Below are 25,830 nucleotides of genomic sequence, written 5' to 3'. Positions count from 1 at the left end.
ATACCATCACTATCACTGGATGATTTATTACCACATTTGTTCACTATCTCTATAATTTCCTTTTCAACAACTGGCTTCAGAAACATAGAACACATATTCCTTTCAATTGTATTGTTATTTATAATGACGTCTGTACAAATGCTTCTTGCTAAACCAGGACCCACATTCACAAAAAACCTATTAAACTTCTCAACTACATCCTCAAATCTGTTGACCGGAGTATCATTTAGCACAACAAAATCTCTTTGCTGCTGAAATACTTCCTAATGGGGACCAGGATGTGGGTGGTACCCCACCATAGTTGGAGTAAATGTGTGTGGAGCCTTGAGTGCACTACCAACCAAAAACTGTAAGGGGGAGCTACTGTGCACTCAACACACACATACACACTGAATGGGAAATGTGCGTCATGAGCCAATGCTAAAAATCACACAGCCACCTTCAGAACAGCTCCTGTATTGATTTAATAGGGTTTCCCTCATGGGAACCTGCTTTTTGGTCACCACCCCTGAATGTGTGCCCCAGCCTGACCACCCCATACAAAATGGTCTAGATCCTCCCCTGCCTCAGTGTCTGCCTTGATAGTGTTGAAACCTACAGTGCATCATCCCTCAGTGTTAATATATCATTTGTCACCTACAGTCTCAACCTTAGTTCGAATGACCAGTAACTTAACTGATTTTGAAAGGAGTAACCCAAGCCTAACACTAGAGGTCGCACAACATTCACTGGTGGGTGCTCCGTAGTCTGTATGTAGGTCAATGCCTTTGACACTGCAGTTGGTTGCTTTCAGACTATGTCAATGTCATTTTTTGGGAAAAATTATGAGTCAGTGTCTAGATGATAGATTTTATGTGTGAGGTTCAGACAGCTGATTCTGAGCTTTTCTCTCTTTTTAACTAATACGATAGGAATAAAAAAATGTAAATCTGACAGTTTGTTTGTAATATGTATAACCTTTCACTATAGTCTGTGTTTAAATTTTCTATATGGCCAAACCAGTTTTTTATCATATCCATGTCACACTTTGATTAAACGATTAATAAAGTTTATATTTTCCCTCGCCAACATTTTCTGAAGGACAAGAGCTCTTTTTGCCTTACAGAAAATATTTCTGTCACCATACAGTATCATGAATACGTTTATCTCCATCAGTCTGTGCGCTCTCTGTGCGCTTTGTGTCGTCAGTAAAGTTGCCCGATCCGCTGAAGACGAGCGGTGCGCCACAAACATCCACTCGATCCAGAGGAAAAACAGAAGAGAGAAATTCATAATAAACGCACATCTCAGATGAATTTTCTTACGTGTGGATAACTAGATGGATCGATGACAAACAACACTAAGAACGCCAGAATGTTGTCCGAGCACCAAACCGCAAAGCTGAGGAGGACGATACTGTGAGGGCGGATCTCCTCCGAGGTTTTAACCATCTCGGCGCTCAGTGAGGGAGAAACGGGTATAACGAGAACCAGAAGAGGGGAAAATGCTCCAAGTTTGGCCGTGTCTTTTACCCGTCCCACAACAGCTGCAGAAAATGAGCATGAATTGAACGAAGAATGCATGTCGTTTGGGATATATCTGTGATTCTGCAAACATTTATCATCTGCACGTCATCAGGTAAGGGGCCAAAACTAAACTGGTTCTTGAGACAGAACAACATAGAAATGTAAGGAAACGGTTGCAGTGATGTCATTAGTAAGTAACGATTGTGGCTATTTATTAAACAAGCCTGTAATCAGGTGAACCGCGCCTGTGGGTCATTTCACTTTTAAAATATATGTGTTTAGTCTGACAGTGTTCTTCTGTTAACAGGCTCTTTTGACAGACATACAGTGCCTCAGTCAGTGCACAGTGGTCACAGTCAGACCAATAAAAGATTGAAATTATAGCCTAAACTCATACATTACAACCCAGCACCTTGATCTGTAGCCTTTCATGCAAATGGCCAAATGGAGCCCCCCCTCCCCACTCACACACACACGGAGTGTAGTAGGAGTCTATATAATGCACAGGCTGACTAAAATATGAATTTGTGAATATAAATGAAAATCACAATATGTCTAAAGAGCTTGCAGTACGGCCATGTCAGTGAGGCAGCCGTGATAGCTACACATTCCCACAATGGGATGAGTCAAGACTTGCTCATCACTGCTGAAGCTGCCAGCATCGACTTAACAAAACATGAGGATTTGGACGGCTGATGGTGATAATGATATGCAGAGAGCAGTATCATCTGTTGATGACCCAGCAGTGGCCGATTTTTGGTTTGGCGTCCTATATTCTGGTGAAGCATAACTGGGTGAAGTTCGGCACGCAGCAGCCTGCGCAATGGCCACAAAACTTCCGTTTTTTTCTTGGAATAGGCGGATATTGTGCTTACTGACTAGAGTGAAAAAGTTTCATATCAAATTAAACAAGCTGTAATGGTCTTCTACTGCCTCTAAAATGTAATTAAACCAAGCAGGCGACCTCATAACATATTGTAGCGTGCTGGGGGAGCTTCATGTACTGTACACACACGCACACACACACACACACACACACACACAGACATAGCACAGATGGACAGTAATACGCCCAGAGGGCAGGGCTGCTGCTGTTGCCCACTGTAGCAGGTGTTCTGGGGGGAGGAATCTTTGGGTTGGTGGGTTATGCTTCAGGTTTCTCTGGGTCTTTTGGGGGAAATTACATGTATATAAGTTCATAATGTTCACTGCTCTGTCTGTTAAAGAAGCAGTGGCTATGTGGGGTTGTGCAGCATATGGGGCACAGTAGCTCCCCACAATATACTGCAAAGAGCACTGAGTAATATCACTAAATGCTACGTAACTGTAAATGTGGTCTATGTAACACAAGAGTATTTGTTTTTAGCCAAAACTCAAGAAGTGTCGCACAACAACACTTCTGAATGCTAGATCCAGAGGCAGAGAAGCATAAGCATGCAATTTATTGCCAACTATCATCAAAAATACAAGGAATTTGACTCCAGCCCAGTGGCCCCTGATGTGCACAACAGCAATAATAATAATAATAATAATCACCTTTATTTGGCCAAGTATGTTACACACAAGGAATTTGTTTCCAATACAGAACCGAGGCAGCCGTCTGCGGCGCCAACTCACACCGATGGCTCTAACTATCGGGGGCAACTTGGGGGTTCAGTGTCTTGCCCAAGGACACTTTGACATGTGGACTGCAGGCACCAAGATTCGAACCTCTGGTTGGGAGACAGCTGCTCTACCCACTGAACCACATTTGCCCCACAAAACAAAATAAATACAAAATATATACAGTATAAGTTAAAAAAGCAAAAGTTAAAAAAACAAATGTAGACTAGCTGTTCAGGTGACCTGTAGCGCCGTCCACAGGGGAGGAGTTCAAAGAGTTTGTATCCAGCATGTAAGTGGTCCGCAGAAATCCTCTCCACCCTCCTTTTGGCCTGTGAGATGTGCAGGTCCTCCCAGGAGGGCAGGCTGGCACTGATGATTTCCTCTGCAGTTCTGACTGTCTGCTGGAGTCTGTTCCTGTCCTGTTTGTTTGCCGAGCCAAGCCAGACAGAGATGGAAGTACAGAGAACAGACTCGATAGAAGAACTGAATCAGCAGCTCCTGAGGCAGGTTGAGGCAGAAGACACAAAGAGATGGCATGGGTAATTGGTAGTTGAACTTGTTTCTTTACCACTGCTAACTGGCGGAGGTAAGCATTAACTTCAGTAACATAACACTTCACAGAAGACAGGCAGAAGCTTCTGCTTGCAGAAGTCCTGCCAAAACGTGGAGGTAAACTGTGGTCCCCTGTCGGAGATGATGTTAACTGGGAACCCGTGGAGGCAGAACATGTTGTTTCATGATGGAGGCGGTCTCCTTAGCTGAGGGGAGTTTAGGGAGAGCGATCAAATGAGCCATCTTTGAAAAGCAGTTAATGACAGTAATAATGACTGTGTTGCCTACAGATGGTGGTAAGCTGTTAAAAAAGGCCATTGGAAGGGGATACCATGGTTGTCTTGGAACAGGTAGGGGATGCAGGAGACCAGTGGGCCAGGTCTTTGGTTCTCTAGGTGCAAGAATAGATGACATTGTCAGTTGCTGAACATTGTGACAACATTGCACCCACTCTAACGTTAGAAGCGTCCACCTCGACAATAAAGCTCCAGTTCGGATCAGGTAAGGTCAGGATGAGTGCTGAAGTGAACCTCTTCTGAGATGCTGAAAGACAGTCTGAGCAGAAGGAGACCTGTTAAATGGGCTCTTAACAGAGGTGAGTCTGTACAATGGGGCTGTGAGTGCACTGTAACCTTTTATGAAGCACCAGTTGAAGTTTGCAAATCCAAGGATTCATCTTAGCTGTCGATGACACTCAGGGACTGGACATTTGAGGACTGCCTTGACCTTCTCAGGATCCATGCGCACCACCCCTGTGGAGACTCTGAAACCAAGAAATGACACAGAGCATTTGTGAAACTCGCATTTTTCAGCTTTGACATACAGGTGGTTCTTCAGGTAGTCATTTCAGTATGTTGCAGACATGCTGGCTGTGCTCCTTCCAGGTGAAAAAAACAAGATGTTGTCCAGGTAGACAAAACGATCCAACATGTCCCTGAGGATGTCATTAACCAGTATTCTGGATTAAAAAGGATGCACACAACAGTAAATGTGAATGTTGTTTGAAACAAAACTCCCTCTGCAATGTAGGAAATATTTTATCCATCTTTTTTCATAGGTGAAAATGTAAATTCTTCCTATCAAAAAGTTTGTTGAATTAGAAGGTCATCATTGGTCCTTATTTGTATTTAAATAGTACTTGAAAGTGAACAGAAAAGCTCAGTAATTTCTTTAAAAATGATACTTCTGTTACATTTTAGTTCATAAAAATGTGACTGCGTCAAATAGGCAGATAACATCGCTTGATATCAATCACAAGCCCCTGAATCGAAATTGTATCATGGCATATTTTTAAGTATCTGCAAACATCGGATCCCTGGCAAAGGGAATCGATATAGGATCATATCGTGATGAGAGTGGTGGTTTACACTCCTGCTGGATGTTTTAGTTCCATGCAAGCTATCTGGTCAGCCAGGTGTTGCAGAGCCTTGTTACTGAGGTGGGATGTAAATATTAGCCAGAATAAACAAGGACAACTCCTTTGGTGAATTGAACAGTTTGCAGTTAATGAATGTAGTCTCTAAGTCCGTGTTGCAAGTTTTCCCTGTGACATCTTTACCTTTATTTATGTAGAAGCAGATTCCACCTCTTCTTGTTTTCCCAGATGACTTCATTTCAGGGTCCACTGTGTGGAGTTGGAAGCCTGGCAGCTGAACTACTGTATGCTGTCTGAGATTGACTCACTGAGCCATGTCTTGATGAAGCACAGAGCAACAAAATGTGAGAAGTCAGAGTTAGTCTGGTTAACGAGAAGCAGTAATTCATTTTCTTGGCTGGAGATCCGAGATTCGCTAGATGGATAGACAGGAGTGGCATCCAGGTTTCGCGCTGTTGTATCGCAACCATGCTTTCCCCACCTGCGCCTTCTGCAGGTCCCATTGATAGCTACTGCTAGCTACGAAATGTCCACACAGCCATTTTCAGTTTGTAAAAATGGGAGAACAAGTGTTTGGAGTGAGTTGTCAGATGTTCGAGAGCTCTTCTGTGCTAATGGTAATCTGAGATGGATTGCAGAAAACTGAGAAAAAAAATGGAAAAACAGCAAAAGCACAAGAGTGCATGCAACTGAGGCAGCCATCCACAGAACCATCTGGGATCATCTTGACATTTTGGCATTTTAGCAAAGCTTAATCTCTAATAGCAGTTTTGTGCTGTTTTATAAACAATGGCTTTATTCTGTTCATAAAAGATAACTTAAGGCAATGTCCTTCACACTGCTGATGAATCTCTGAAACATCACTTTCTACAGATAATGCCTGTGCCAAGTCAGAAGCACTTACCCATTTGTTTTTCAAAGTAATGGTGTGTAAATAGTATATTGGTGGCATTATGTCAGAATAAAAAATGAAAGTGCAGGATTTTTTTTTTACAGGGAGAACAGGAAAAAACATGATTTCATATAGATTTTTGGGGGGCATTTTCCTTTATTAGACAGTAACAATGTTGATACATAGATAGACATTATAGGGAGAAAAAAGGAGTACAACATGTACATGAACAGAGGATGCTGCAGTTATACCTTATGTCTATAAATCACTTTAGGACAAATAATCACTGGATGTCCAAACATTTAAAAAATTAAATATAAAAAATCAAGAATTTAAAACATTTTGCTGTCAGTTTTTTGGATGATATTTCAGTCCATTTAGAGTGGCACATCCATAAAGTTTAGGTAGATACTGTATGAGAGAGATTCCAAACAGAAATGAAATCATCTGAGGCTGAGACTTCCTGTCAGAATGGAGGAAACTCCAAAAACACTAAAGGTTAATCTGCATTGTTTTCCTTGCTTGCATCTTTTACTAGCATCTTAGTCTCATCCACGGAAGATGCAAGGAGAAACTGCAAGGAGAGAGGAACCAAGGAAACATGTTTTAACTGACATTAGATGTCCTCTCCTCTGATCCTTAATGTGAAGCATCCAATCACAAACTGATTTCCAATAAAGGGGCGACTCAATTCATAATAGACTTCTGTGAAGGATGCACTTGTGTATCCTTGGTAAAAGCTCCTCCAGGCAGCCTCCTTGCTCCTTGGTCCTTTCTCCTTAGAGAGAGCTCTGGGACATCCTTTATCACGGCAGACCAGAATTACTTCCTGGTCAAGCAAAGACTGAGGACCAAAAAATGGTAAAATAAGGGAAATAGGATTAACCTTAAGTCTAGTTCTCATAATGCAACTACATAGATTATTTCATTAGACCCTACCTACCTTGTACAATCTTTTAATCTCTAAATACTGTTACAACCTGCCTTTAAGAAAGGACCTTTAAATTAATACGCCAGCAAGCATTAAATACATACATAACTGTTTTGTTGACAAAGACATGCAAATGCTCTGTTCATATCTTGCTTTCAGTGTGAATTCCTGGACGGTTGGTTTGAAGTTTATTTAAGTCCAGATTTTCCTGCTATATGTGCAGGTTGCTGCTAAGTGGAGAAAGTCATCTCTCTGCCACAAGAACAGCCTGTTGGTAGTGATAATCACATGGTCACTGATTAGTTGGTATCATGTTTAAAATGTTAACTCTGTAGTTTACTAGTTAACTAATCTGTGCATCTGTGAATCTGTCCTCAGATTTACATCTAGCTCCTTGTGCACTTAGCACTGGGCCTGCTAGGCCATAGCTTGAATCCCAGTCAGCAAGTACTGGATGTGTTCATCTCCAGCCAGCTTCACCTTCAACAAGCCACTGGCTTATTCCTCAGTTGAGAATAGGGGTGTCCTAGTCACTGTCCTGGAGTCAACCAGGCTTCTGCCCATATTCCACCTAGTGTTTCACCAATTTGTTGCTCCCCAGCTTTTTCCAGAGCCACCTTCCCAGTCTTCCTCTCCTGCTACTAGCATTAGGCTCGCCTTATGAGTACTGGATGTGGTGGCCTGTAACTATCATCATCACCAGGAAGTCACAAGCCTGCTAGCTCCCTGTTCATTCCTGTCTCTGAGTCAGCCAACCTGTAATCTGTTCCTTATACTGAGTGGGCTGAAGAAGAGAGGTCTCCTTTCTGGTGATCTTGCTTTGCCTTTTGGTGGAGGAAGGCATGTGCCTTCCACTAAGATCATTTTACCTGGTGAGCCCATTATGTCAAGACAGTGTGTGTGTAGGTGTAGGTGTCCCTTTGTATTACTTACATTATGGGGACCGAAACCTGTTAACACACTCACACTGTGGGGACTCGGCCGTCCTTGTGGAAATCACTGAATTTTAGGGTGGCAACATGGTTTAAGGTTAGGGTTAGGTACTAAATCACTTAGATTCTGTAAATTGTCATTTTGGCTGATTCTCAGGCTAGCAGAGAATTTTTATACTCCCAAGTAGAGTATAAAAATTCAAGCATTTCAAAAATGGGGAGCTTCTTGAAGGTTATCCAGGGAAAAGAGATTGGAATGTAGCTACATTTCTTTTCTCATTGACTGCTTGATTGTTTCCTGATTACCTTTAATCAATTCAGAATGTTTATACTTTGTTACAGTAAGAGCATTTTTGCTATTTTTATGATATATCTTCAGCATTTTTACCATTTTCCCACTTTTGTTTTGATATTCTTAGTGGTTTGATTGCAAATGTCCATTTGATTTCATTTGGAAGCTTCATTTCCTGCTCAGTATTGATATACTATTTTGAAGATTGATTGACAGTTATAGCTTGTTCATATTTTGTTTATCAATTAATAATTGATCAGATATAACTAGGATTAAAGTATTGTTTTTTTCTGGGCAGAGTGTGAGAAATTAATGGGATTGGCTGAATGCATTTAAATTTTGTTTTTCCATTTGAAGTAGCCTACATATTCACTTCAGTTTTATTTGTATAGCACCAGTGTGTTCAGTGGACAGACTAGGGTCACATTGGCAGGGAGGTTAACTGCTTACTAGCCTTTGCCCAAAGTGGAAGAATGCCACAGTTGTCTTATACCCACTGTGTTCTTAGTTGACTTGCTAAAGTTAGTTACTGGTAAGCTGGTTGTGTTCAGAGTTTGAGGCTGAGTGAATCATTTTTGACCTGTGAAGACAGGACTTATGTAGTGATGTGCAGTCACTAGGACTGATGTTAATGTGGTAGGGAGCACTGAGGCTTTGTATTGCCTTTGCTTTAGTTGCTTCGTGGTAACCCCCCCCCCCCCAACCACCAATTTGGGCCAGGGATATTTAAGATACCTGTGAATGCTAAGCCACTTTTGTTGTTGCTTCATGCTGTGGTTGAGGGACTCCCCTTTCCTCCTACATTGGTGAGTAGGTGGAGTTCTTTCTTTTTGGGAGAATTTATATTGCAATGTGGGTATTAATTGTGAGCAATGTTTAGCTTTCTGGCCAGGAAACTGCCAAGAGGGCTCTGGTTGTGACCATTTTGACACGTGACTGTGGTGAGTAGACCCTGGACAAACTGCTTTGTCTTCAAACTCCTCTATTGTCTTGTGGCATGTGCTTGTGTTATTTTAATAATCTAGTCACTTGCAGGTCCTTACCTGCTGCTGTTTTGCCTGTTTAGAGTATTTAAGTGTTTTGTTACATGTTGGCTTGTTTTGTTTGTAGTTCCTTTTTTTTTTTTGTTGAACTGAGGAAGGCTAGTCACCCTTGGCGAGGTCTTTCATGGTTTGCTGTGGAGTGAGGCACTGGCTTGCATGAGTGAATTTGTTTGCTGTGCGTGTGCGTCTGGGCTGCAGTGAATGCACTGGTGGTGTATATCTGGTAGCACATCTAGACCTTTTTCAGTATGGTCTGCTTCCCTGGTTATTGGCTTCAACCCACTGAAATTTTGTTGGTTTGTTTCTTTGAACTTGGAAGCATTTTGTCATTGCACTGTATTTTAAAGTAAACTGGAATAAAAGAATTTTTATTCCATTTGGAAATCTCACACCTTATACTGTTTAATTCATTTGCCTTCCAGCAAATTCCCCATTCCTTTTTTGATAAATTGAATAAGTGTTTTATTTCAAATCACATCTCTGTCCCCTCAATAACTGAGTTTGTGTTGCCTTTGCCTTTCTGGGGTTACTGGGTGTGGTATCAACTGCTCTTTGGCATTTTCATTTGCCTTGCAATACCTGTTCCATGGGAGGAACCCCCCCAGGTGTTGTTGTTGGCTTTTTATGTCTGTTCATTCAGATTCTAAAATGTTTTTCTCTTTGGCCCCACCACATTGAGCTAGCTGATGATGGTCAGTAAATACCTTAAATATATGTTGGCTGTTGGTCAAAACTACAATGTCTAATTTTCTATTTCTGCATTTGTCAGTATAGAAACTTTAGTTGCTTAAAGGAACTTATGACAGCCGTACTGAACAAGGAAAACAGTGTACCAAGTATTTAAATAAGACAACTTTGGATTTACCAAGAGGTGAATGGTATGTAGTGATTACATTTTTTTAGTAGCTCACCTAACAGTACTGCCCTCACTGAAAAAGAGTAAAAGGCGAGATAAAATCCTGTCCAAGTTCAGAGTAAATATACATTCTGAAGCTGAGTTAATGAAGCTTCAGTAGTTGAAGTTGGCCAAAAATGGTTAGCAGGAAATTCCACCTTTGTTTGTTTGTTGTTACTAACATTTCCTTCCTGAATCATTGAGGAGGGATGTTATTTTCTTTTATCATTCTTTTTTATACTGTATGTCAGAATTTCTTATTTTACTGTATGTCATGATTTGTTTCTTTTTCTTTATTACTTTCTCCCTACAGCTCAACCTATTACCTCCAAGCTTGATGGGAGTTGGTGGGCGTATAAGGACGTGGTCCAGGGAAGCTTTGTTCCAGGTAAGAGACCATCACCCCACTTATACACAGCAGCGTTCAAAACCAGTACAGGGTATTTGAAAATGCTAATGTTGTGGCTGATTCGAGTATGTTAATATGGGCAGAGTGGTGGTAATTCCACCTGCCAACATAGAAGCGTTGTTTCAGGAGATACTTGTATAGGTCAAAATGAGATGGATGGGACTGGTCACTATATGGGTTGTATAGGCTGGAGGGCCTTGCTGGAATCTAACACGACTTTAATGCAAGGATGAAACCGTACATTTGTTTTGGAGATGATAACTTAGTTTAAAAAACGAAATCTATGGTATGTTACAACATGGGTTTATTCCTATAGTTCTGGCCGTCAGCTCTATCACTGGATGATAACATTTACTTAACATTCAGATCAGTTGTAAACAAGTGTTTTGATAAAGAAGAAAATAATTTGGCTTGGCCACAGTGACTAGTCTTGCTGTGAGCATCTGCCACCAGATCTCATGATGCACTCACACAAGTGGTTTTCTATACACAGCATTTGAAAGGCATTGTTTATGTTGAGGACATTCTGCTAATGTTGGTTGACCTATTTAATTACACAATCTGTTCTGACACACAAATATCACAGACCTGACTGTCAAGACTTCTGAACTCCACAGTTTGTCAAAGTTCCAAGTTCAAAGCCCCCTGCTCCACCATTTGTTCTTGTAACTGTTCACTTTGGCTTCTTGTGCCATTTGCCCCTTGTAATATTTAAAATTCATCAACAGAAAAGAGTAGAAAACATCCCAATATTGTCTTGTAGAGGGTCAAGAACAGAGCCCTGAGGTATTCTGTTTTTCACATCAAAATGTATTGAAGTTGTATTATAAGAATTAGATTCTTTCAGATAATTAAGTTTAACCATGTGAGGGGCAAGACAAAAGATACCACATTGGTTTTCATATTCGTCAACTAGTATACAATGACCTCTGGTGTCAAAAGCTGCATGGAGATCAAGAAGATTCTTCTAGTAAGTGTGGTTTCAGTGGAGTGATGGGCCCTGAAGGCAGATAGAAAAGGTTCAAAAAGCTTATTGTTTAATGTAATGACTGAAGAGAGACATGTCATTCTTTCTAGTACTTTTGAAAGAATGGAAGGCTAGGTAGGAGTGGATACCTGTTAAGAGACTCTGGATCAATGTGTGGTTTTAAGCAAAGATTTAGCAACAGCATTTGTAAAGCTAGAGAAAAATTCTGCTCTGGCAGTAACAAGAGCATACTTGTAATTCATTACACGCTCATGCCATTGGAGGCACAAAGATTCCAGTATTGAATTTTACCATTTGCAGTTCATTTGCCAGCGCTTGTTTCATCAGTGAAACAGGGTGTAACCTCTTTGACCTTCTGGTTTTGGTAGTAAGAGGTTCAACTTTGTATATCCATGGGACTAGAGACAGCCATGTTTGAGTCACTGGTACAATTTTAAAGCCTGTTGCTGCAGAGTCTTCATCCATTAATATATAGCTGATGAAGATGGGTTTAATACAAACAAGTTGAAAATAATATCAACATTGAATGCTTAATTGAAAATAGACTTGTAAATGAAGGAAACATCACCAACTCAATAGCCCAAGCAACATGGGCAATGGTATACTGAGGTGGTGATGCGTCATATAAAGTGGCCATGGCATGCTTGTTTCCAGCCATTTAATGTTTAATCTTGGGTACCTCTAGATTAGCTTTGCACCTGTCATAACTCCAAATAGTCTGTAATTATTTCAGAATAATAAAACCAGAGTTGTGTCGAAGGTGAACAGCACAACAAACTGCAACGGCATCAATTAATATGAATTTCTCCTCCATAGATAGGTAAACAATGGTATATCTATCGATGAGAAGTGATGTGTATTACTCTAAATAAAGTGGGTAACTGAGAAAGCCTGCATCATGATTTCAATATTTAACAATTTATTAAATGTTCTGACTCTGAATTAAGCTTTGTGGCTTGTAGACCACTACTCTATTGACTGGTCACCAGTGGCTGAATGTGATGCCGAGTTTTGTAGAGCTATCCAGTATTAATATTCTTTGTGGTGACAGGGTGGACAGTGCAGCAATCACTGTATTGGTAAATGAATTTGGAAATGAGGGACACATCATCCATACACCTTTACACTTCTACTGTGGCTTGCAATAAATTAATTTCACCTAAGGTAAAAGTGTAGTTGACTGGCTGGGAGTGATCTTCCTCTCTGTGGATTTGCATATTGTATGTAGAAAAGGACAAATATAATTGTTATAATTACTTTGAAATCAACTGAGATTAATTTGGACTTTTGTGCTAGAGCAAATGTCACACTTCAAATTCTGCATTTCATTGTTTTGGATGAGACTGAAATGTTTCCAAATGAAGTGCGTGTGTGTGTAACTGGCTTATCATATCAGTGAGCATAGCCTGACTTTGACAATTTTTTTTTTTCGCCTTCAGTCTACTTTCACATTACACATTTCTCCTTGCTTTGTGTTGGTGCTGTGCCAGCACAGGAGAAATGTCTGCATCAAGTTGTTTTTGGAGAATGAAGTGGGAAAACAATCAGCAAAAAATGAAAATGTAAAAGTATGGTGCTATTCAGAATTCGGATCAGTGAAGGGTGTCATCTTGTACCTACATCTGCAGCCATATGGGGCACACAGGTGATTGGCTGCAATAAGAAGGACTGTGGGGGTTTAAGAAGGAAAATAGTCAGAGGTGGGTGTCTGCCAGCCATAGAGCAGAACAGTGATCACTACTCTCTCCCAAGGGAGATTGCTGTGAGATGACCCAACCGGGGAGCACAAATGATGCTGCCACAATGCTACTTAACTATAACCACAGAGTTACTCAAAATGATAAAGAAGGCAGAGAGGGTAGGTGGAGCCTTACAGTGCTGTTGCTGTTTGCCAATGAGCTGTCATTAGCGCTGTAAAATGAATAGGGTTATTAAACAATAGACAAAGCAGATTGAGGCCACTTATGTGAATAATATAAAAAGTTTAATTATACTTGCAGCAAAGGAGCATTAATTAACACACAATATGTTTGCATGAAGAGAATGCTCAGAGAGGCGGTTTCTCTGAGGGTCATTTATACATTCAGACTTAACAGTCATGGTAAGTTCTGTGTCTTAGAACGGGGTGTGATCACAAACATTCAGTTTGACTGCTCATGGAACAGCATTTGTGTAAGCTTCACACGATCAGATAAATGCATTCAGTAGAAAACATACAGTATCTATTCTAATTCTACTGTTCTACTCAGTACACATACAAGATGTATAGTAATTATGTTTTGGGTCTCTAGATGTTACTGTCCCTTAATAAGCATATTTCCAACAAAAATGTAAGACTAAATATAATAAAAGATACAGAGTACACCACAGGTGCCATGGAACAATGGAGAGTTTTTGCCAGGTGAGATAGCAGCATCTCTGGTTCTCTGATTCAGTTAACAGGTTCAACCAGCAGCACCTACTGAGACAGGAAAACCTTGTGACGATTAGTTGGGTTCATTTCAACTGGTCGCTGCTTGTTCAGCTCCTCTGCCAAAGCTGGCGATTTTCTCACTTCAAATCAGAGCAGACCAGTCCAATCAGGGGCAGGTGCCGTGGGGCACTAGAAAGACCTTCTGTCACCTCCTGTGGCCACTTATTAGCTGATCACACAGTACAGTTGTCGGTATTTATATAGATTTTGTCAGCTGCTGTTGTGATTATAAAATAGTGATATGATCAATGCAGCCACTTGAGACTGACTTGCAATCATCAAGTATGATCGAATTGCTGTCTGACAAACAATTCTGTAAATGAGAAGATATAAATCCTAGGGATCATAGAAAGCAGGAGAGATGAATGGTGGTTTAACAGAGCTGACATTCAGCACAGTAACTGCAGTGTGTACCTGTCACCTCTTGCCAGATGGTGGTTGTTGCTAAATGGGCAAGCTGTGTCATTTTGTTGTGTGCAAACTCAACAGGATGAAGAGAAAAAGGTGTATTACAATAGTCTTACTTCTGTTGCTTTTACCTTTTTGTCCTTCAGGCTCTTTCTCCCTCATCATTTGTTTGCAAGAAGTGTCCTGTATAGGCAAATGTAACATATGAAATTGATCATTAAATATCAATGTTGTCTGTTCCCAGTAAATACAAAAATGCGTCATGATTGAGGTGATGAACACTCACTACATTCACATTACAGGCCTTGATGCTCAATCCCTATCCTTTTGTCAGATCCCATCATTTTGTGTTGGTTCACATTCATCTTTGTAAGTGATATATTTACTTGTGGACTGTATCAAATAATGTGAGAGGAAGCTACACACCCCTAATGAACACCACTAAACTGCCCCACATGCAGATTTAACTTAAAGGTTAGTCACACGCATACAACAATAACAAGGTCCTTTGTGTGAAGGTTACATTGCAGAATTCCCTGAAAAACCAATGTTACAGTATGTTCCTTCTACGTTTGGTATGGTCAGAAGCTTATGTGTCAAACAGAAGTAAAAGGTCCTAGTGTCTCCACTGACCAGCATTGCTGTTGTTGCTCTCCTTAGTTTATTTGTACTGATCTGAGGGGGACCTCACACTTCAGCATGTGGTCTGAACGTAGCCTTAATCACAGTGATGGAACGGATTGTCAGCAGCTTGTCACCAGCCATAGCCTGGAGGTGACACAACCAGATCCAGTGGGCATTAGACATGGAATTTTTATGGAGGTCTACAACAGATTAAATTATCAAATATCAATGTCATCTTATCAACAGTGTCAGGTCTTTGGGCATTTTATCAGCTCGTGCCTTTATCACTATGCAGGCATGCTATCTGCACTTCCTTCTATTCCTCTGACATTTCTCTTCCATCTCTGTTTTTTGCATCAGGCTCTAAGGGGTGTTGAGTTCATCCTTTAGTTGTACAGTTCTTATGTATATTTGATCACATCTGTGTCTGGTTGTCTCCCCATCTCCTTCATCTTCTCCCTTCTCTTGCTTTTATTCTCTCTCATCTCCTCTGCCCTTCCAGCTCTTCCCTTCCTCCTCTGTTCCTTCTTTTCCCCTAGTGTTTGTTGTGGTCCACTTTTCTTTTGCTTCGTTTCTCTTAGTTTCTTTCTTTTTCCTCCAGCATCTCCTCCTCATCCCATCCCCAGTCACCTATCCTTCTCCCCCTTTGTTTTTAGTTCTCATTTCTCTTCTCTGGCTCCATGCCCTCCAGCTCACTCTTACGTCCTGCTTGAACGGCCTGCAGATGTTGTTATCATTCATCTGAATTTGTTCATAACTTGAGGCCATTCAAAGGAAATCTCAACTGAGCACTGTGGTCAGAAATGACACTGAGATTGCTTCCCCAGTCAGCATTTACTGTATGTGGGACATGTGGGGAAAAATGTTTTTTGTTGGTCACACTAAACTAAAATGTCACAGGACAAAACTTGTAGGTTACAGTAGATTTGAGTCAGTATTGTAAAATGACTGTATAAACACAACTTGATTAACATTTTCTGGTAGGGCAAACTGAGCTGATTAGTTACTCTATGGACCATCATAATCACATGAACTCAGTTTCCCACAAGCCTCCATTATCTGTTTCCTACCTAGCTCATACTATTACTCCACCCATAGACATCCCGGTTATGCTGCCTTGCTGACAGGATATTATGTAACCACATTGCTTGCATAAAACCAGCCAGCAGACCAAATTGTTTTTCTGTCTGTGACAACATTGTGGCTGCATTTCTGCCAAAGAAAGGACAGAACACAAGGGACTGTCTGCATGCTGCTGGCCCCAGGTTTTACTGTAAGCTAATAAACTGTGATCAGCAGTTTTTAATAGGTTAATTTTTACCGCAAGCCACACAGTTTTCAGAAGTCAAAAGGCATCCATCTTGTTTCCCCTTAAATACACATACACACACATATTGTAGTCTCACATTATCAGAATGTGGCAGGCTTGTTCTACTTGTAGTACTGGCTTTCCAGATGATGCTTTAGTCTATACTAAGCCCTATTATATTTTGACAACTGTTGTGTTTGTGGCTCTAATATTCAAGCTCTAAAGCAGCCTCCAAATGACCTTTATTGCATTTCTATTCCATTGATGTTATAAAACTGGTTATAAATTTTGTTCTATATTACAAACTGATAAATGCTCATAATGCTCATAAATATCTATTTAGTCTCTGTCTTGATTACAAGAACAATGTTTTGCTGTATATGCATAAAAGCCTGAAATTCATAATTAAGTCTAAGGCATCTGTCATTAATATATAGGCTACAGGAAGCATTTGTATATTTAAATACTGTAAATGTTATGCTTCTGGGGTGGGAGCTGCTACGACAAAGTAGACCTAGGGTTTAAAGATAGAGAATACAACTGCAATGATTAAGCAAGATGCAATCTGGCTGTTTAATGAAAGCTGTTATCTATCCGCATAATGCGAATTATTACCCCAAACATTTGGATCTTCACCCATATCCACTTACAATCAAGATATCTCAAGCTATACAATTTTAAACATTTGATTTTATAATAAAGGAAGATTTTATGGAAGTGTAATACATTGGAATGCTCCTTTAATATCCCAAATGTCTACAGGGGAAAGGTAATGTCTTCCTTGATCTGGTGACCATCAGGTTCTCTAAAACCTTGTAAAATTTTTCTTTTATTGGATCCAATCTTTTGGATTTCATTGTTGTCTGTGAGGTCTTTAAAAACACAATTTTGTCATGTGGCTTGACATAAAGTCCATGTCCATGAGTTGGATAATGAAATGCCAGAAAATGTAAAACCACTGTAGCCTATAGAGGCCTTCCCGTTGACAGGTTTATGAGATGCTTTAATAAATTACTATTTTGTGCAAATGAAAACATTTTACTGCCCTGACAGTTTACAATGGATGAGGATGTTCTTTGCATCTTTGACTGAGGTAAACCCAAAATAATACTTCTTGCTGGCGAAAGCATACCTGTCACGCTCATCCTCCATCTTTCCTTTAGCTTTTTGCTAGCAGCAGGCGTGAACCTGCCCACACTCACTAGTCATAAGATAGCCCACTTAGAACAAAAGGGAAATCAAAATCAAGCAACACAGTTTTACTTGGAGTAGCAACTGTGATATTACAGTTTTGGAAATTGCAATCCCTTATCCTAGTTGTTACCAAATTAAATAATATTACTGTGATGCATTACTGCCCAGCACTACTTGGATGTGACACAAATTCAAGTCACCAATTTGAGTGCCCATCCCTGGTTTTTATACCAACTGCTTTGAAAATAGGCTGCAAATTTTGACACTTTTTTGGCAAAAATGGCGAGTCTGGCTTTTCTGTTTCCTTGAAAGTCTGAGTTTCTTAGGATTCTTGGCTCAGTGTAGCAGACTGAATGAGCTGTCAAACTGCCGCTCCCTCTTAAATTTCCTCCACTGCATAAGTTGTCTGCCCAGTGTTGTTAAAGGTAGCAAAAAAATATATGAATCTAGTTGTTCTTCAGATGTGTGGAGTGTGGGAGCAAAAGGAGGACCTTTTTAAATAAGTTACTTTAAGAAAATGTCATAAATTGAGTGCCACATCTCTCCTGCCTTGTGAGGGTTTCTTTCAACTGGAACCACTGTTTTATTGTCTCTCACTTTCCCCTCATTGTTTGACTGTTCACAATCAGAATCAATTGTGCAGACAAATGAAGTAAAGTGACATCTCAGGACATCTGGATTATGTTACAGCACTTAGACATGAAATGTAAGATGTTGTTTGTGTGGTTTCTCTCACATTGCCTGTTTATGTGCCTGCCTGGCCATGAGAGTGAGAATCTCAAAGGAAGGAGGCGGAAGGAAGGCAGGAAAAAGTGCAAGAAATGGGTTTTGTGAGCAGAGAAGAAAAGCGAGAGATCAGTGTAGCTACTCTTTCCTCCTGAGATGTCTCCACAGTAGCGCTAGCTGTGGGTGTGTGTGTATGTAGTGCTCCCCCCACTTCCTCAAAGAGAGCTCTGATTTCTATCCAGCAAGGCAAATAAGTCAAATTTAACAAGGAGAATGAAAGCAATGTATTTTTGTAAGTTTGTGTTTAGGGTTACATTTACTATTGTTTTAAAATTTAGGGCATCTTGGCTTTCACTATCCTAAATCATCTTTGTATGATGTATTAGTTCATGACTGTTTGCATCACTCTACTGACAAAATCCAGCTTTCTTTTCACTGGAACTTTCACTTAGCACTTTTGAGCAAGATGTTTAATGAATCAAGACTGAAGACTCCACTGGTTCATGCTTACACACACATGATAAACCTGGCTTGGGTTGATGGTAGTGTTAATGTTTAGCTGATATTTCAGTGTGCCTGCATGACTGTGTTCTAAGATGGAAGAAATAAGTTGGAATGTGTCCCCCTTCCGTCCCTGTTACACAGGATGCTGGCAGCTAGCCCACTTGAACATTTTTAAAAATGAGGCAGAAGAAACTATCACCTCTGGTGTGTTTGTGGAAGATAAAGTAAAATATTCTTGTGGTGCTGTGTTTATTTGTGTATTGTAAAGATGGGGGCGTGTGTCTGTACAGAATGTACTATCATTGTTGTTTAGTATGTGTGCATGGAACTAGGCTATTTCTGTACTGTATCTATGTGTTTTGGGTATATAATATCACAGCTCAGGGTTGTTGTTTGGGTATGCTGCAGAGTGTATAAGTAGGACACCAAGTTAGTGATCAGAGGAGCTTCTGTCTTGCTCTCTCTCTCTCTCTCACACACACACACACACACACACACTGTTTTTTTTAAATACATTTTTATGCCTCCATGTGGGCTGGCCGGATGTGTTACGTTTTTGGGTTGTCCATAAATCCATGCACCCCATTCTTTTGAATCTGATATCTAAAGAATGCCTCAGGCGTTCCTTCAAATTTGACACAAATATCCACTTGGACTCAAGGATGAACTGATTAGACTTTGGTAGTCAAGGTCACTTTGACATCATGCCCATCCATTTTTATAAGCACCACAACTCAGAAACACCTCGAGAGGATTTCCACAAGTCAGGCTCATTCCTTAAGTCTTCACTAGGGTTGCACGATTATAGCAAAAATGATTTTGTCAATATTGAATTCACAGTTGTTAACACGATTACTCATTGGTTTTGGGAACGTCATGAATTTATTGAACTGAAAAAATGAGGAAGGCTACACCCTTCCTTATTACATAAATACCTATCACCTGAGAATGTTTAAATCCATTAGGAATTTAAGTTTATACAGCTTGGACTTGAAAAACATGCATAGAAATAACAATGTCAGAATATGCACCAATAATTGTGCATGCAGTGTAAAGTTAGCTTGGTCTGTTGATGGGCACTCACATCTCCAAAATCATTGGAATAAATTCTTAATTGACATTACAGCCTGACAACATTCTCAGTCTAAGTGGTTACTTTGTCACCTCAAAAAAATATCAAAATGGGGTAAAATGGTCTCATACCAGTCTTAAGGATGATGATGATAACAGCTTTGAGCCTGGCTCAAAATCTCTGCTATCAGGCTCTTACACAGAAACAGCAACCTCTCTGCTCCTGTATTGGGTGCATATCGTTGATGTACTGTATATGATGGACATGGTGTCACCACTTAGCTCCAGTATGCAAAAATGAAGCCAAGCTATAGTGAATACAGCAGCTGCTTGTTTTTGCAACCGAGTTCTGCTCAGTAGCGACTGGAAGTGGAGTGATGTCATTGGACCATCAACCAAAGCTGTCAAATCAATCAAAACCAGAAAAATGACCACTTGTACACACATCAACATGATAACATCTGCCAAAAACCACAGACGTGACCTCCAAGAAAACTTTATCTGATTTGTACTTAGAGTTTTTAGTTTGGCTCATGTGCCATCTGCTAACATGAAGGTGGGATTTATGACCTATACTGCAGCCAGCCACCAGTGGGCGATCACATCATAGTGGAGCTGTCATGACATCGGAGCTGTCATGGCGTCCAAATTTTCTACAGATGATGGCACATACACATTTATTCAAAATGCTTTACAGCATTTGCCTGCACCACTAGCAGCCTGACAGGAATCACTTCTGAGGCCATGAAGAAAATAGGATGGCAAAATTTAGAAAACAGGATGATTACACCTCCACCGCTACTGCTGCCATGGCTCTGTACCATCTGACCAGCCAGTGTGTGCTGTGTGCCAGTGGACTGTCACACAGCACACTTCCTTCACTGAACAGCACATACTGCAAGTTATCATTAGGAACCCATACAAAATATCCCTTGTCCTAATTTTAAAACTGCTCGTGGGAATAGAGACGGTACACAGATCACAAAGTGACAACATGGCTTTCAAGGCTGGAAACAGTGTAGGCACGTCTTCTGTTCCAAGAAAGAGGATTTTTACTCAGTGCCAGGAGGAGCAACCTCATTCACACTGAAATCAGATTTAACAACCTGTGGTTGTCTGAGGCCTTTTCTTTTGACCTTTTTCAAAGCCCCCTGACATAACCAGTAGTTCCTCTATTATCACTTCCACCTTCCTCCATCACTGCTTCTTGTGCAGCTGCGGCACCTTATGCCCTCACCTCCTCAGCACACGTCTCCACCTGCTCCTTCGTTTCTGAAATGTTTTCAGCAGCACCACCATGGCCTGACCAACTGTCTGCCTGTTTACCTTCACACTGTTTGTGTGCCTCCATTGTGTTTTCCTTGACACAAGATTTTAGCTGACACATTTTTTTTTCATGTTTCTTTAGATGAAAGGTGAAAGGTGGAATATTAAAACTTGGGACTTTTTTGGCACGAAGCGTGAGAGGAGATGAAAAAAATATCAATAATAATGAGGCCATTTTCAACAACTGCGTTCACTTTAGCAGTGCTGTCAAGGAGAGGAAAATACAACAGTTGTGCTCATCATCACAGCAGATTTCACACTCTGGGCTGACCACATTGTCCACAACCACATTGCAGAGAAGCCAGAAGCAGTGCCAGTCTTGCAGATCCAGAAGAGCTCATCCTCTCTGTGCTACACTACTGCAATGCTTCTATTCTGGTATCAGATGGTAAAATATCCAAAGACTACAGCTTATATGAAATGACTCTACCAGACCTTTAAAACACTCTAAGAGAAGTGATCACATCACACAGGTCCTTGATGGTTACCAGAGAGAGTTAGGGTTGATTTTTAAGACATTTACTGCTTGTTTTTAAGGCTTTGAATGGTCAAGCTCCTGCTTTCATCTGTGATATGGTGACTCCCATGTTCCTGATTGCTGTGTGAGATCCTCTGGCAGGGCCTTACTAATGGTTCTACAGTGCTGTGACTAAAGGTGACCCAGCCTTTGCTGTCCGAGCCCTTATGACATTTTACTCCTTTAAATATCTTCCTAAAATTCACTTTAATTGCCAGGCATTTTTAACTGATGTATTGCTGATTGTATTTTAGTTAATTATCATATTTTAGACATTTACTCTTGATTTATTTACTTGTATATTTTCCCATAAAGGGCTTTGTAACATTAAGTAAATAAAATTATTTCCTGCTCAGTGGAGAATGTATTGGCACACTGACTGCTGTAATATGCTTCAGAAACCTCTACTGTGAAAATAAAAACTAGACAAAGGCACTTGACTTTTGGCCATACTGCACACAAAAATAAATTTAGAGGCAGAAAATGTTGCTCCAAGCTGTAAGTTAAAACCGTGAACTCTGTCTCTTGCGTTCAGTAAATAGAAACATCTTTGAAAGAGGGTTAAATATAAATCAATACCGCCATGTAAAATTCTCTGCTGACTGAAGGTCAGCTGTCTGTTTATTGAGGGGAGGCTTGTATAAAATTCTGTACTGTGGGCTCAGTCCATTGTTCCCACTCAGTCTCTACTGTATGTCCACACAGTGTGATACACTGTTTGTACTTTTTACACAGCTGATTTACAGAGGTTTTTTTGTCTAATCTGTGCAGGCTCAGTTTTGCAGAACTGCATACTGTACACTCAGCAGGGGACAACTCAGCTCTAAAAACACAGGACTTGGGTGGAATTCAGGGAATGGATCTCTGTGCTTGCACCCCATGGTGGAGCTGGCTTTCCTTATCTGCCTGGGTTCTTCCAGTCTGCTGCAGTGATGCCACTACCCCAACAGATCACTGCACAGAAGAATGGTGATTTCATCCCAGTTTTTGAAGTAAACTTCCAGGTGTTTATAAATCTGAACAAACTTTATGTTCATTCCCTGGATATTTACCACACTATTAAGGGGTTTTTATGTCTTCACACTGGCGATAGCCACAACATAGCATTATGGTTTTGGGTTGCCTGTCCGTGCATCCATCTGGCCCATTCTTTGGAAGGTGATATGTCTGGAAGACCCTGAGGGAATTTCTTCAAATGTATCCAATCGACACACTGATGAGATTTTGGTGCTCAAAGATTAAGGTCACTGTGGCCTTGTGTTCATCCCATTCTTATGACCATATCTCAGGAACACCTCGAGGGAATTTCTTCCAGTTTGGCATGAGCATCTACTTGGACTCAAGGATGAACTGATTAGATTTTGGTGGTCAAAGGTCAAGGTCACTGACCTCACATCATCCCATTCCCCTGAATGTGACTGATCGGCGGAGGCATACAACCACAAAGTGGTAATTCTGGTTTTCTGAAAGGAATCCACCTCTAGCTCCTTGCAGTTCTACGAAGTCCTCAATCACCATCCTTTGTTGGTTTCTCCTTTCCATCACTGATGCACTGGACAACAGCTGAGTTGTCAGAAAATCTCCAGTGTCCAACTTTTACAAATTCGGTGTATAGAGGGTGAACAGAAATGTAGTAAAGACAATCCCAGCACACAGTACTATAGTCTCCTGTCTCTCTTTTTTTTTTTGGTAAGGCAGTCTACAGTGCAGGAAACCAGGCTGTGGTTGCTTCATTGAGGCACTAAGCAATGATGGTTATATGGTGATGAAAGCACTGGAAAAATTATTGGATGTTAATGGATAGATGTTTATTGTATATCGTGTAAAGTGGAGACCTCCAAAATATGGAAGTGAGTAACAAGATTTGAGTTAAACAACAGAAATATTTTCACTTTGCCTTGCCTCTCTGGCTCCATGTAAATTCAACTTGAGGGTTGCATATGAAGAACAGTCCTTAGTGTCACAGTCCCGGCTCTGGTCATGTCTCTGACCTGTGTTGTCTCAGCTCTTTCTTTCTAGACTTTTCTATAGACTGTCATTTTCCCCATCCAGCCTCAAGTTGCTCTAAATGTTCTCTGTGTCTCTGCTCTGCACAACTGTCACTCGTTTTTATTTTATCCACTTCTAACACATACGCACATTTGTTTTCATTCCTTGTGGGGACTTTACATTGACATCAGCTTCCTGGAGACTTAGCCTAACCTCACCCTAACTTTAAACCAAGTCATCAGGATAAATTCAATGATTTACATTACTGAATACTGGGGACACAAGGAGGGCCTAGTCTAACACAATGTCAGTGTGTAAACAGGTTTTACTCCTCCACTTACCTGATCCACTCTCTCAGAACATAATCTGCTTTGGTTTCCTTATTAATCTGCCAGATTACTTGATATGCTTAGCAGTAGCTTCATGCTGTCTGAAGCCTCAGCTCTGTAGCCCTCTGTGTTTAACTAGTTTCATTGTTTTCCTTGTGCTGCTGTTCCTAGTATTTCCTCTTGTTTGAACCTTGCCTGGTGTTGGATCTGGGATTTGTTTTCATACTCGTGCAGTGCGAGTAGAGCAGTACGCAACCTGACAGCTTGGGCCTGTGAGCTGGAACTAAGGGCAAGAAAGCCCTGTAATACAAACAAATTGGTGCACACATTTGTGGATCTCTGAGACAGCAGGACTACAGCAAAAATCATGTTAGAAAACAGCCAGCTGTGAAGCTTACCTGAAGTGTAAAGCAAGAATCCTCTTTTTCCAGACAGCAATTTTCTAATAATAACAGGGCATTCATAGTCAATTTTCTTAGTGCATATATTTGCATTTACAGATTTGTGTACACATTTAGAAATCTCAGTACACCTGCATATTGGAAATACACATTTACAAATTCTTACACACTTCTACAACTGTCCACACACGTCTTCAAACAATTTAGCTCCAAATAAAGCCTTAAACAAACTGTCCAGAATATCCTAAGCTTTCATTTATGCATTTCATCTGGAATGAAAGGGGGGGACCTCTGAATATGGTAACCCTTGTATATAAAACAGGGAATAGTGATATTTGCAAAACCTCATTATTAATAACCAAGTCCAAACTATCTCCAGTCTAAGAATTTGGTCCAACATCACCCACACTGCATGCTGGATAGACAGGGATGGCACCTCTGCAGACGGCATTAACACTCTGGCTGTGTTGTACCAAACAGTAAATTTAGTATCAGTTTTATCTGATTATGCAGAAAAAAAAGAAAACTTGAAGAAAGCACACAATAAAACCATGAAAATCCCGGTGTCCCATGCATTCACTCCTTGATTTCTTCTGCACTCACTCACAGACTCCCAGCATGCAACAGGTCAGAAAGACTTTTTTGTTTGTTTTTACAAAAACGCTTTATTTATATTGTTGCATGAAATACATTTTACATATACATCACCAAGATAAATTCTTTGTAATAAAGTGTCAATGTGCTTGTTTTTAGCCTTATGTAACAAATCTGACAGCAGATTGACAAATCATATGCAAAAGCCTTTAGAGGACAGGGACAGAGGGCTCTGTAACCCCTGACGTGCTTAACACCGCAGAACATTCCTTGTATTCTTTCACCTTCTCCTCCAGCCTGCAAAATATACAAAGCCTCTGTTTTGAAAGCAAAATTTGCTTCCATCAGATAGGATGTGAAGACACTCTGGCACCTTCCTTGAATCTTTTAATTATGTTATGCACCGTAGAGGGTGACATATCCAAATCCTTCCTATCTTTCTTTGAGGAACGTTGTTTTTAAACATGTCACTAATCGTCTCACACATACAGTGGGTATGGAAAGTATTCAGACCCCCTTAAATTTTCCACTCTTTGTTATATTGCAGCCATATGCTAAAATCATTTAAGTTCATTTTTTTCCTCATTAATGTACACACAGCACCCCATATTGACAGAAAAACACAGAATTTTTGACATTTTTGCAGATTTATTAAAAAAGAAAAACTGAAATATCACATGGTCATAAGTATTCAGACCCTTTGCTCAGTATTTAGTAGAAGCACCCTTTTGAGCTAATACAGCCATGAGTCTTTTTAGGAATGATGCAACAAGTTTTTCACACCTGCATTTGGGGATCCTCTGCCATTCCTCCTTGCAGATCCTCTCCAGTTCTGTCAGGTTGGATGGTAAACATTGGTTGACATTTTCAGGTCTCTCCAGAGATGCTCAATGGGGTTTAAGTCAGGGCTCTGGCTGGGCCATTCAAGAACAGTCACAGAGTTGTT

General features: G+C 40.5%; 1 protein-coding gene across 4 annotated transcripts in view; it reads left to right on the top strand.

Annotated features, from left to right (window-relative positions):
- Window positions 1-1,186: 1,186 nt before the first annotated feature.
- Window positions 1,187-25,830, top strand: part of LOC109964728 (carbonic anhydrase-related protein 10-like) — a 135,460-nt gene continuing 110,816 nt past the window's right edge. For all 4 annotated transcript variants that reach the window (XM_020608250.1, XM_020608247.1, XM_020608249.1 and 1 more), the window contains exons 1-2: window positions 1,187-1,617; window positions 10,336-10,410. In XM_020608250.1, coding sequence (XP_020463906.1) covers window positions 1,557-1,617; window positions 10,336-10,410 — 136 coding nt within the window. In that variant the 5' untranslated portion in view covers window positions 1,187-1,556. The remainder of the gene's footprint in view (window positions 1,618-10,335; window positions 10,411-25,830) is intronic.

The sequence above is a fragment of the Monopterus albus genome, unplaced genomic scaffold (genome assembly GCF_001952655.1).
Source record: "Monopterus albus unplaced genomic scaffold, M_albus_1.0 scaffold92.1, whole genome shotgun sequence".
NCBI lineage: Eukaryota > Metazoa > Chordata > Actinopteri > Synbranchiformes > Synbranchidae > Monopterus > Monopterus albus.
Note: the sequence above shows the minus strand (reverse complement) of the source record. Positions and strands in the feature narration are given on the sequence as shown.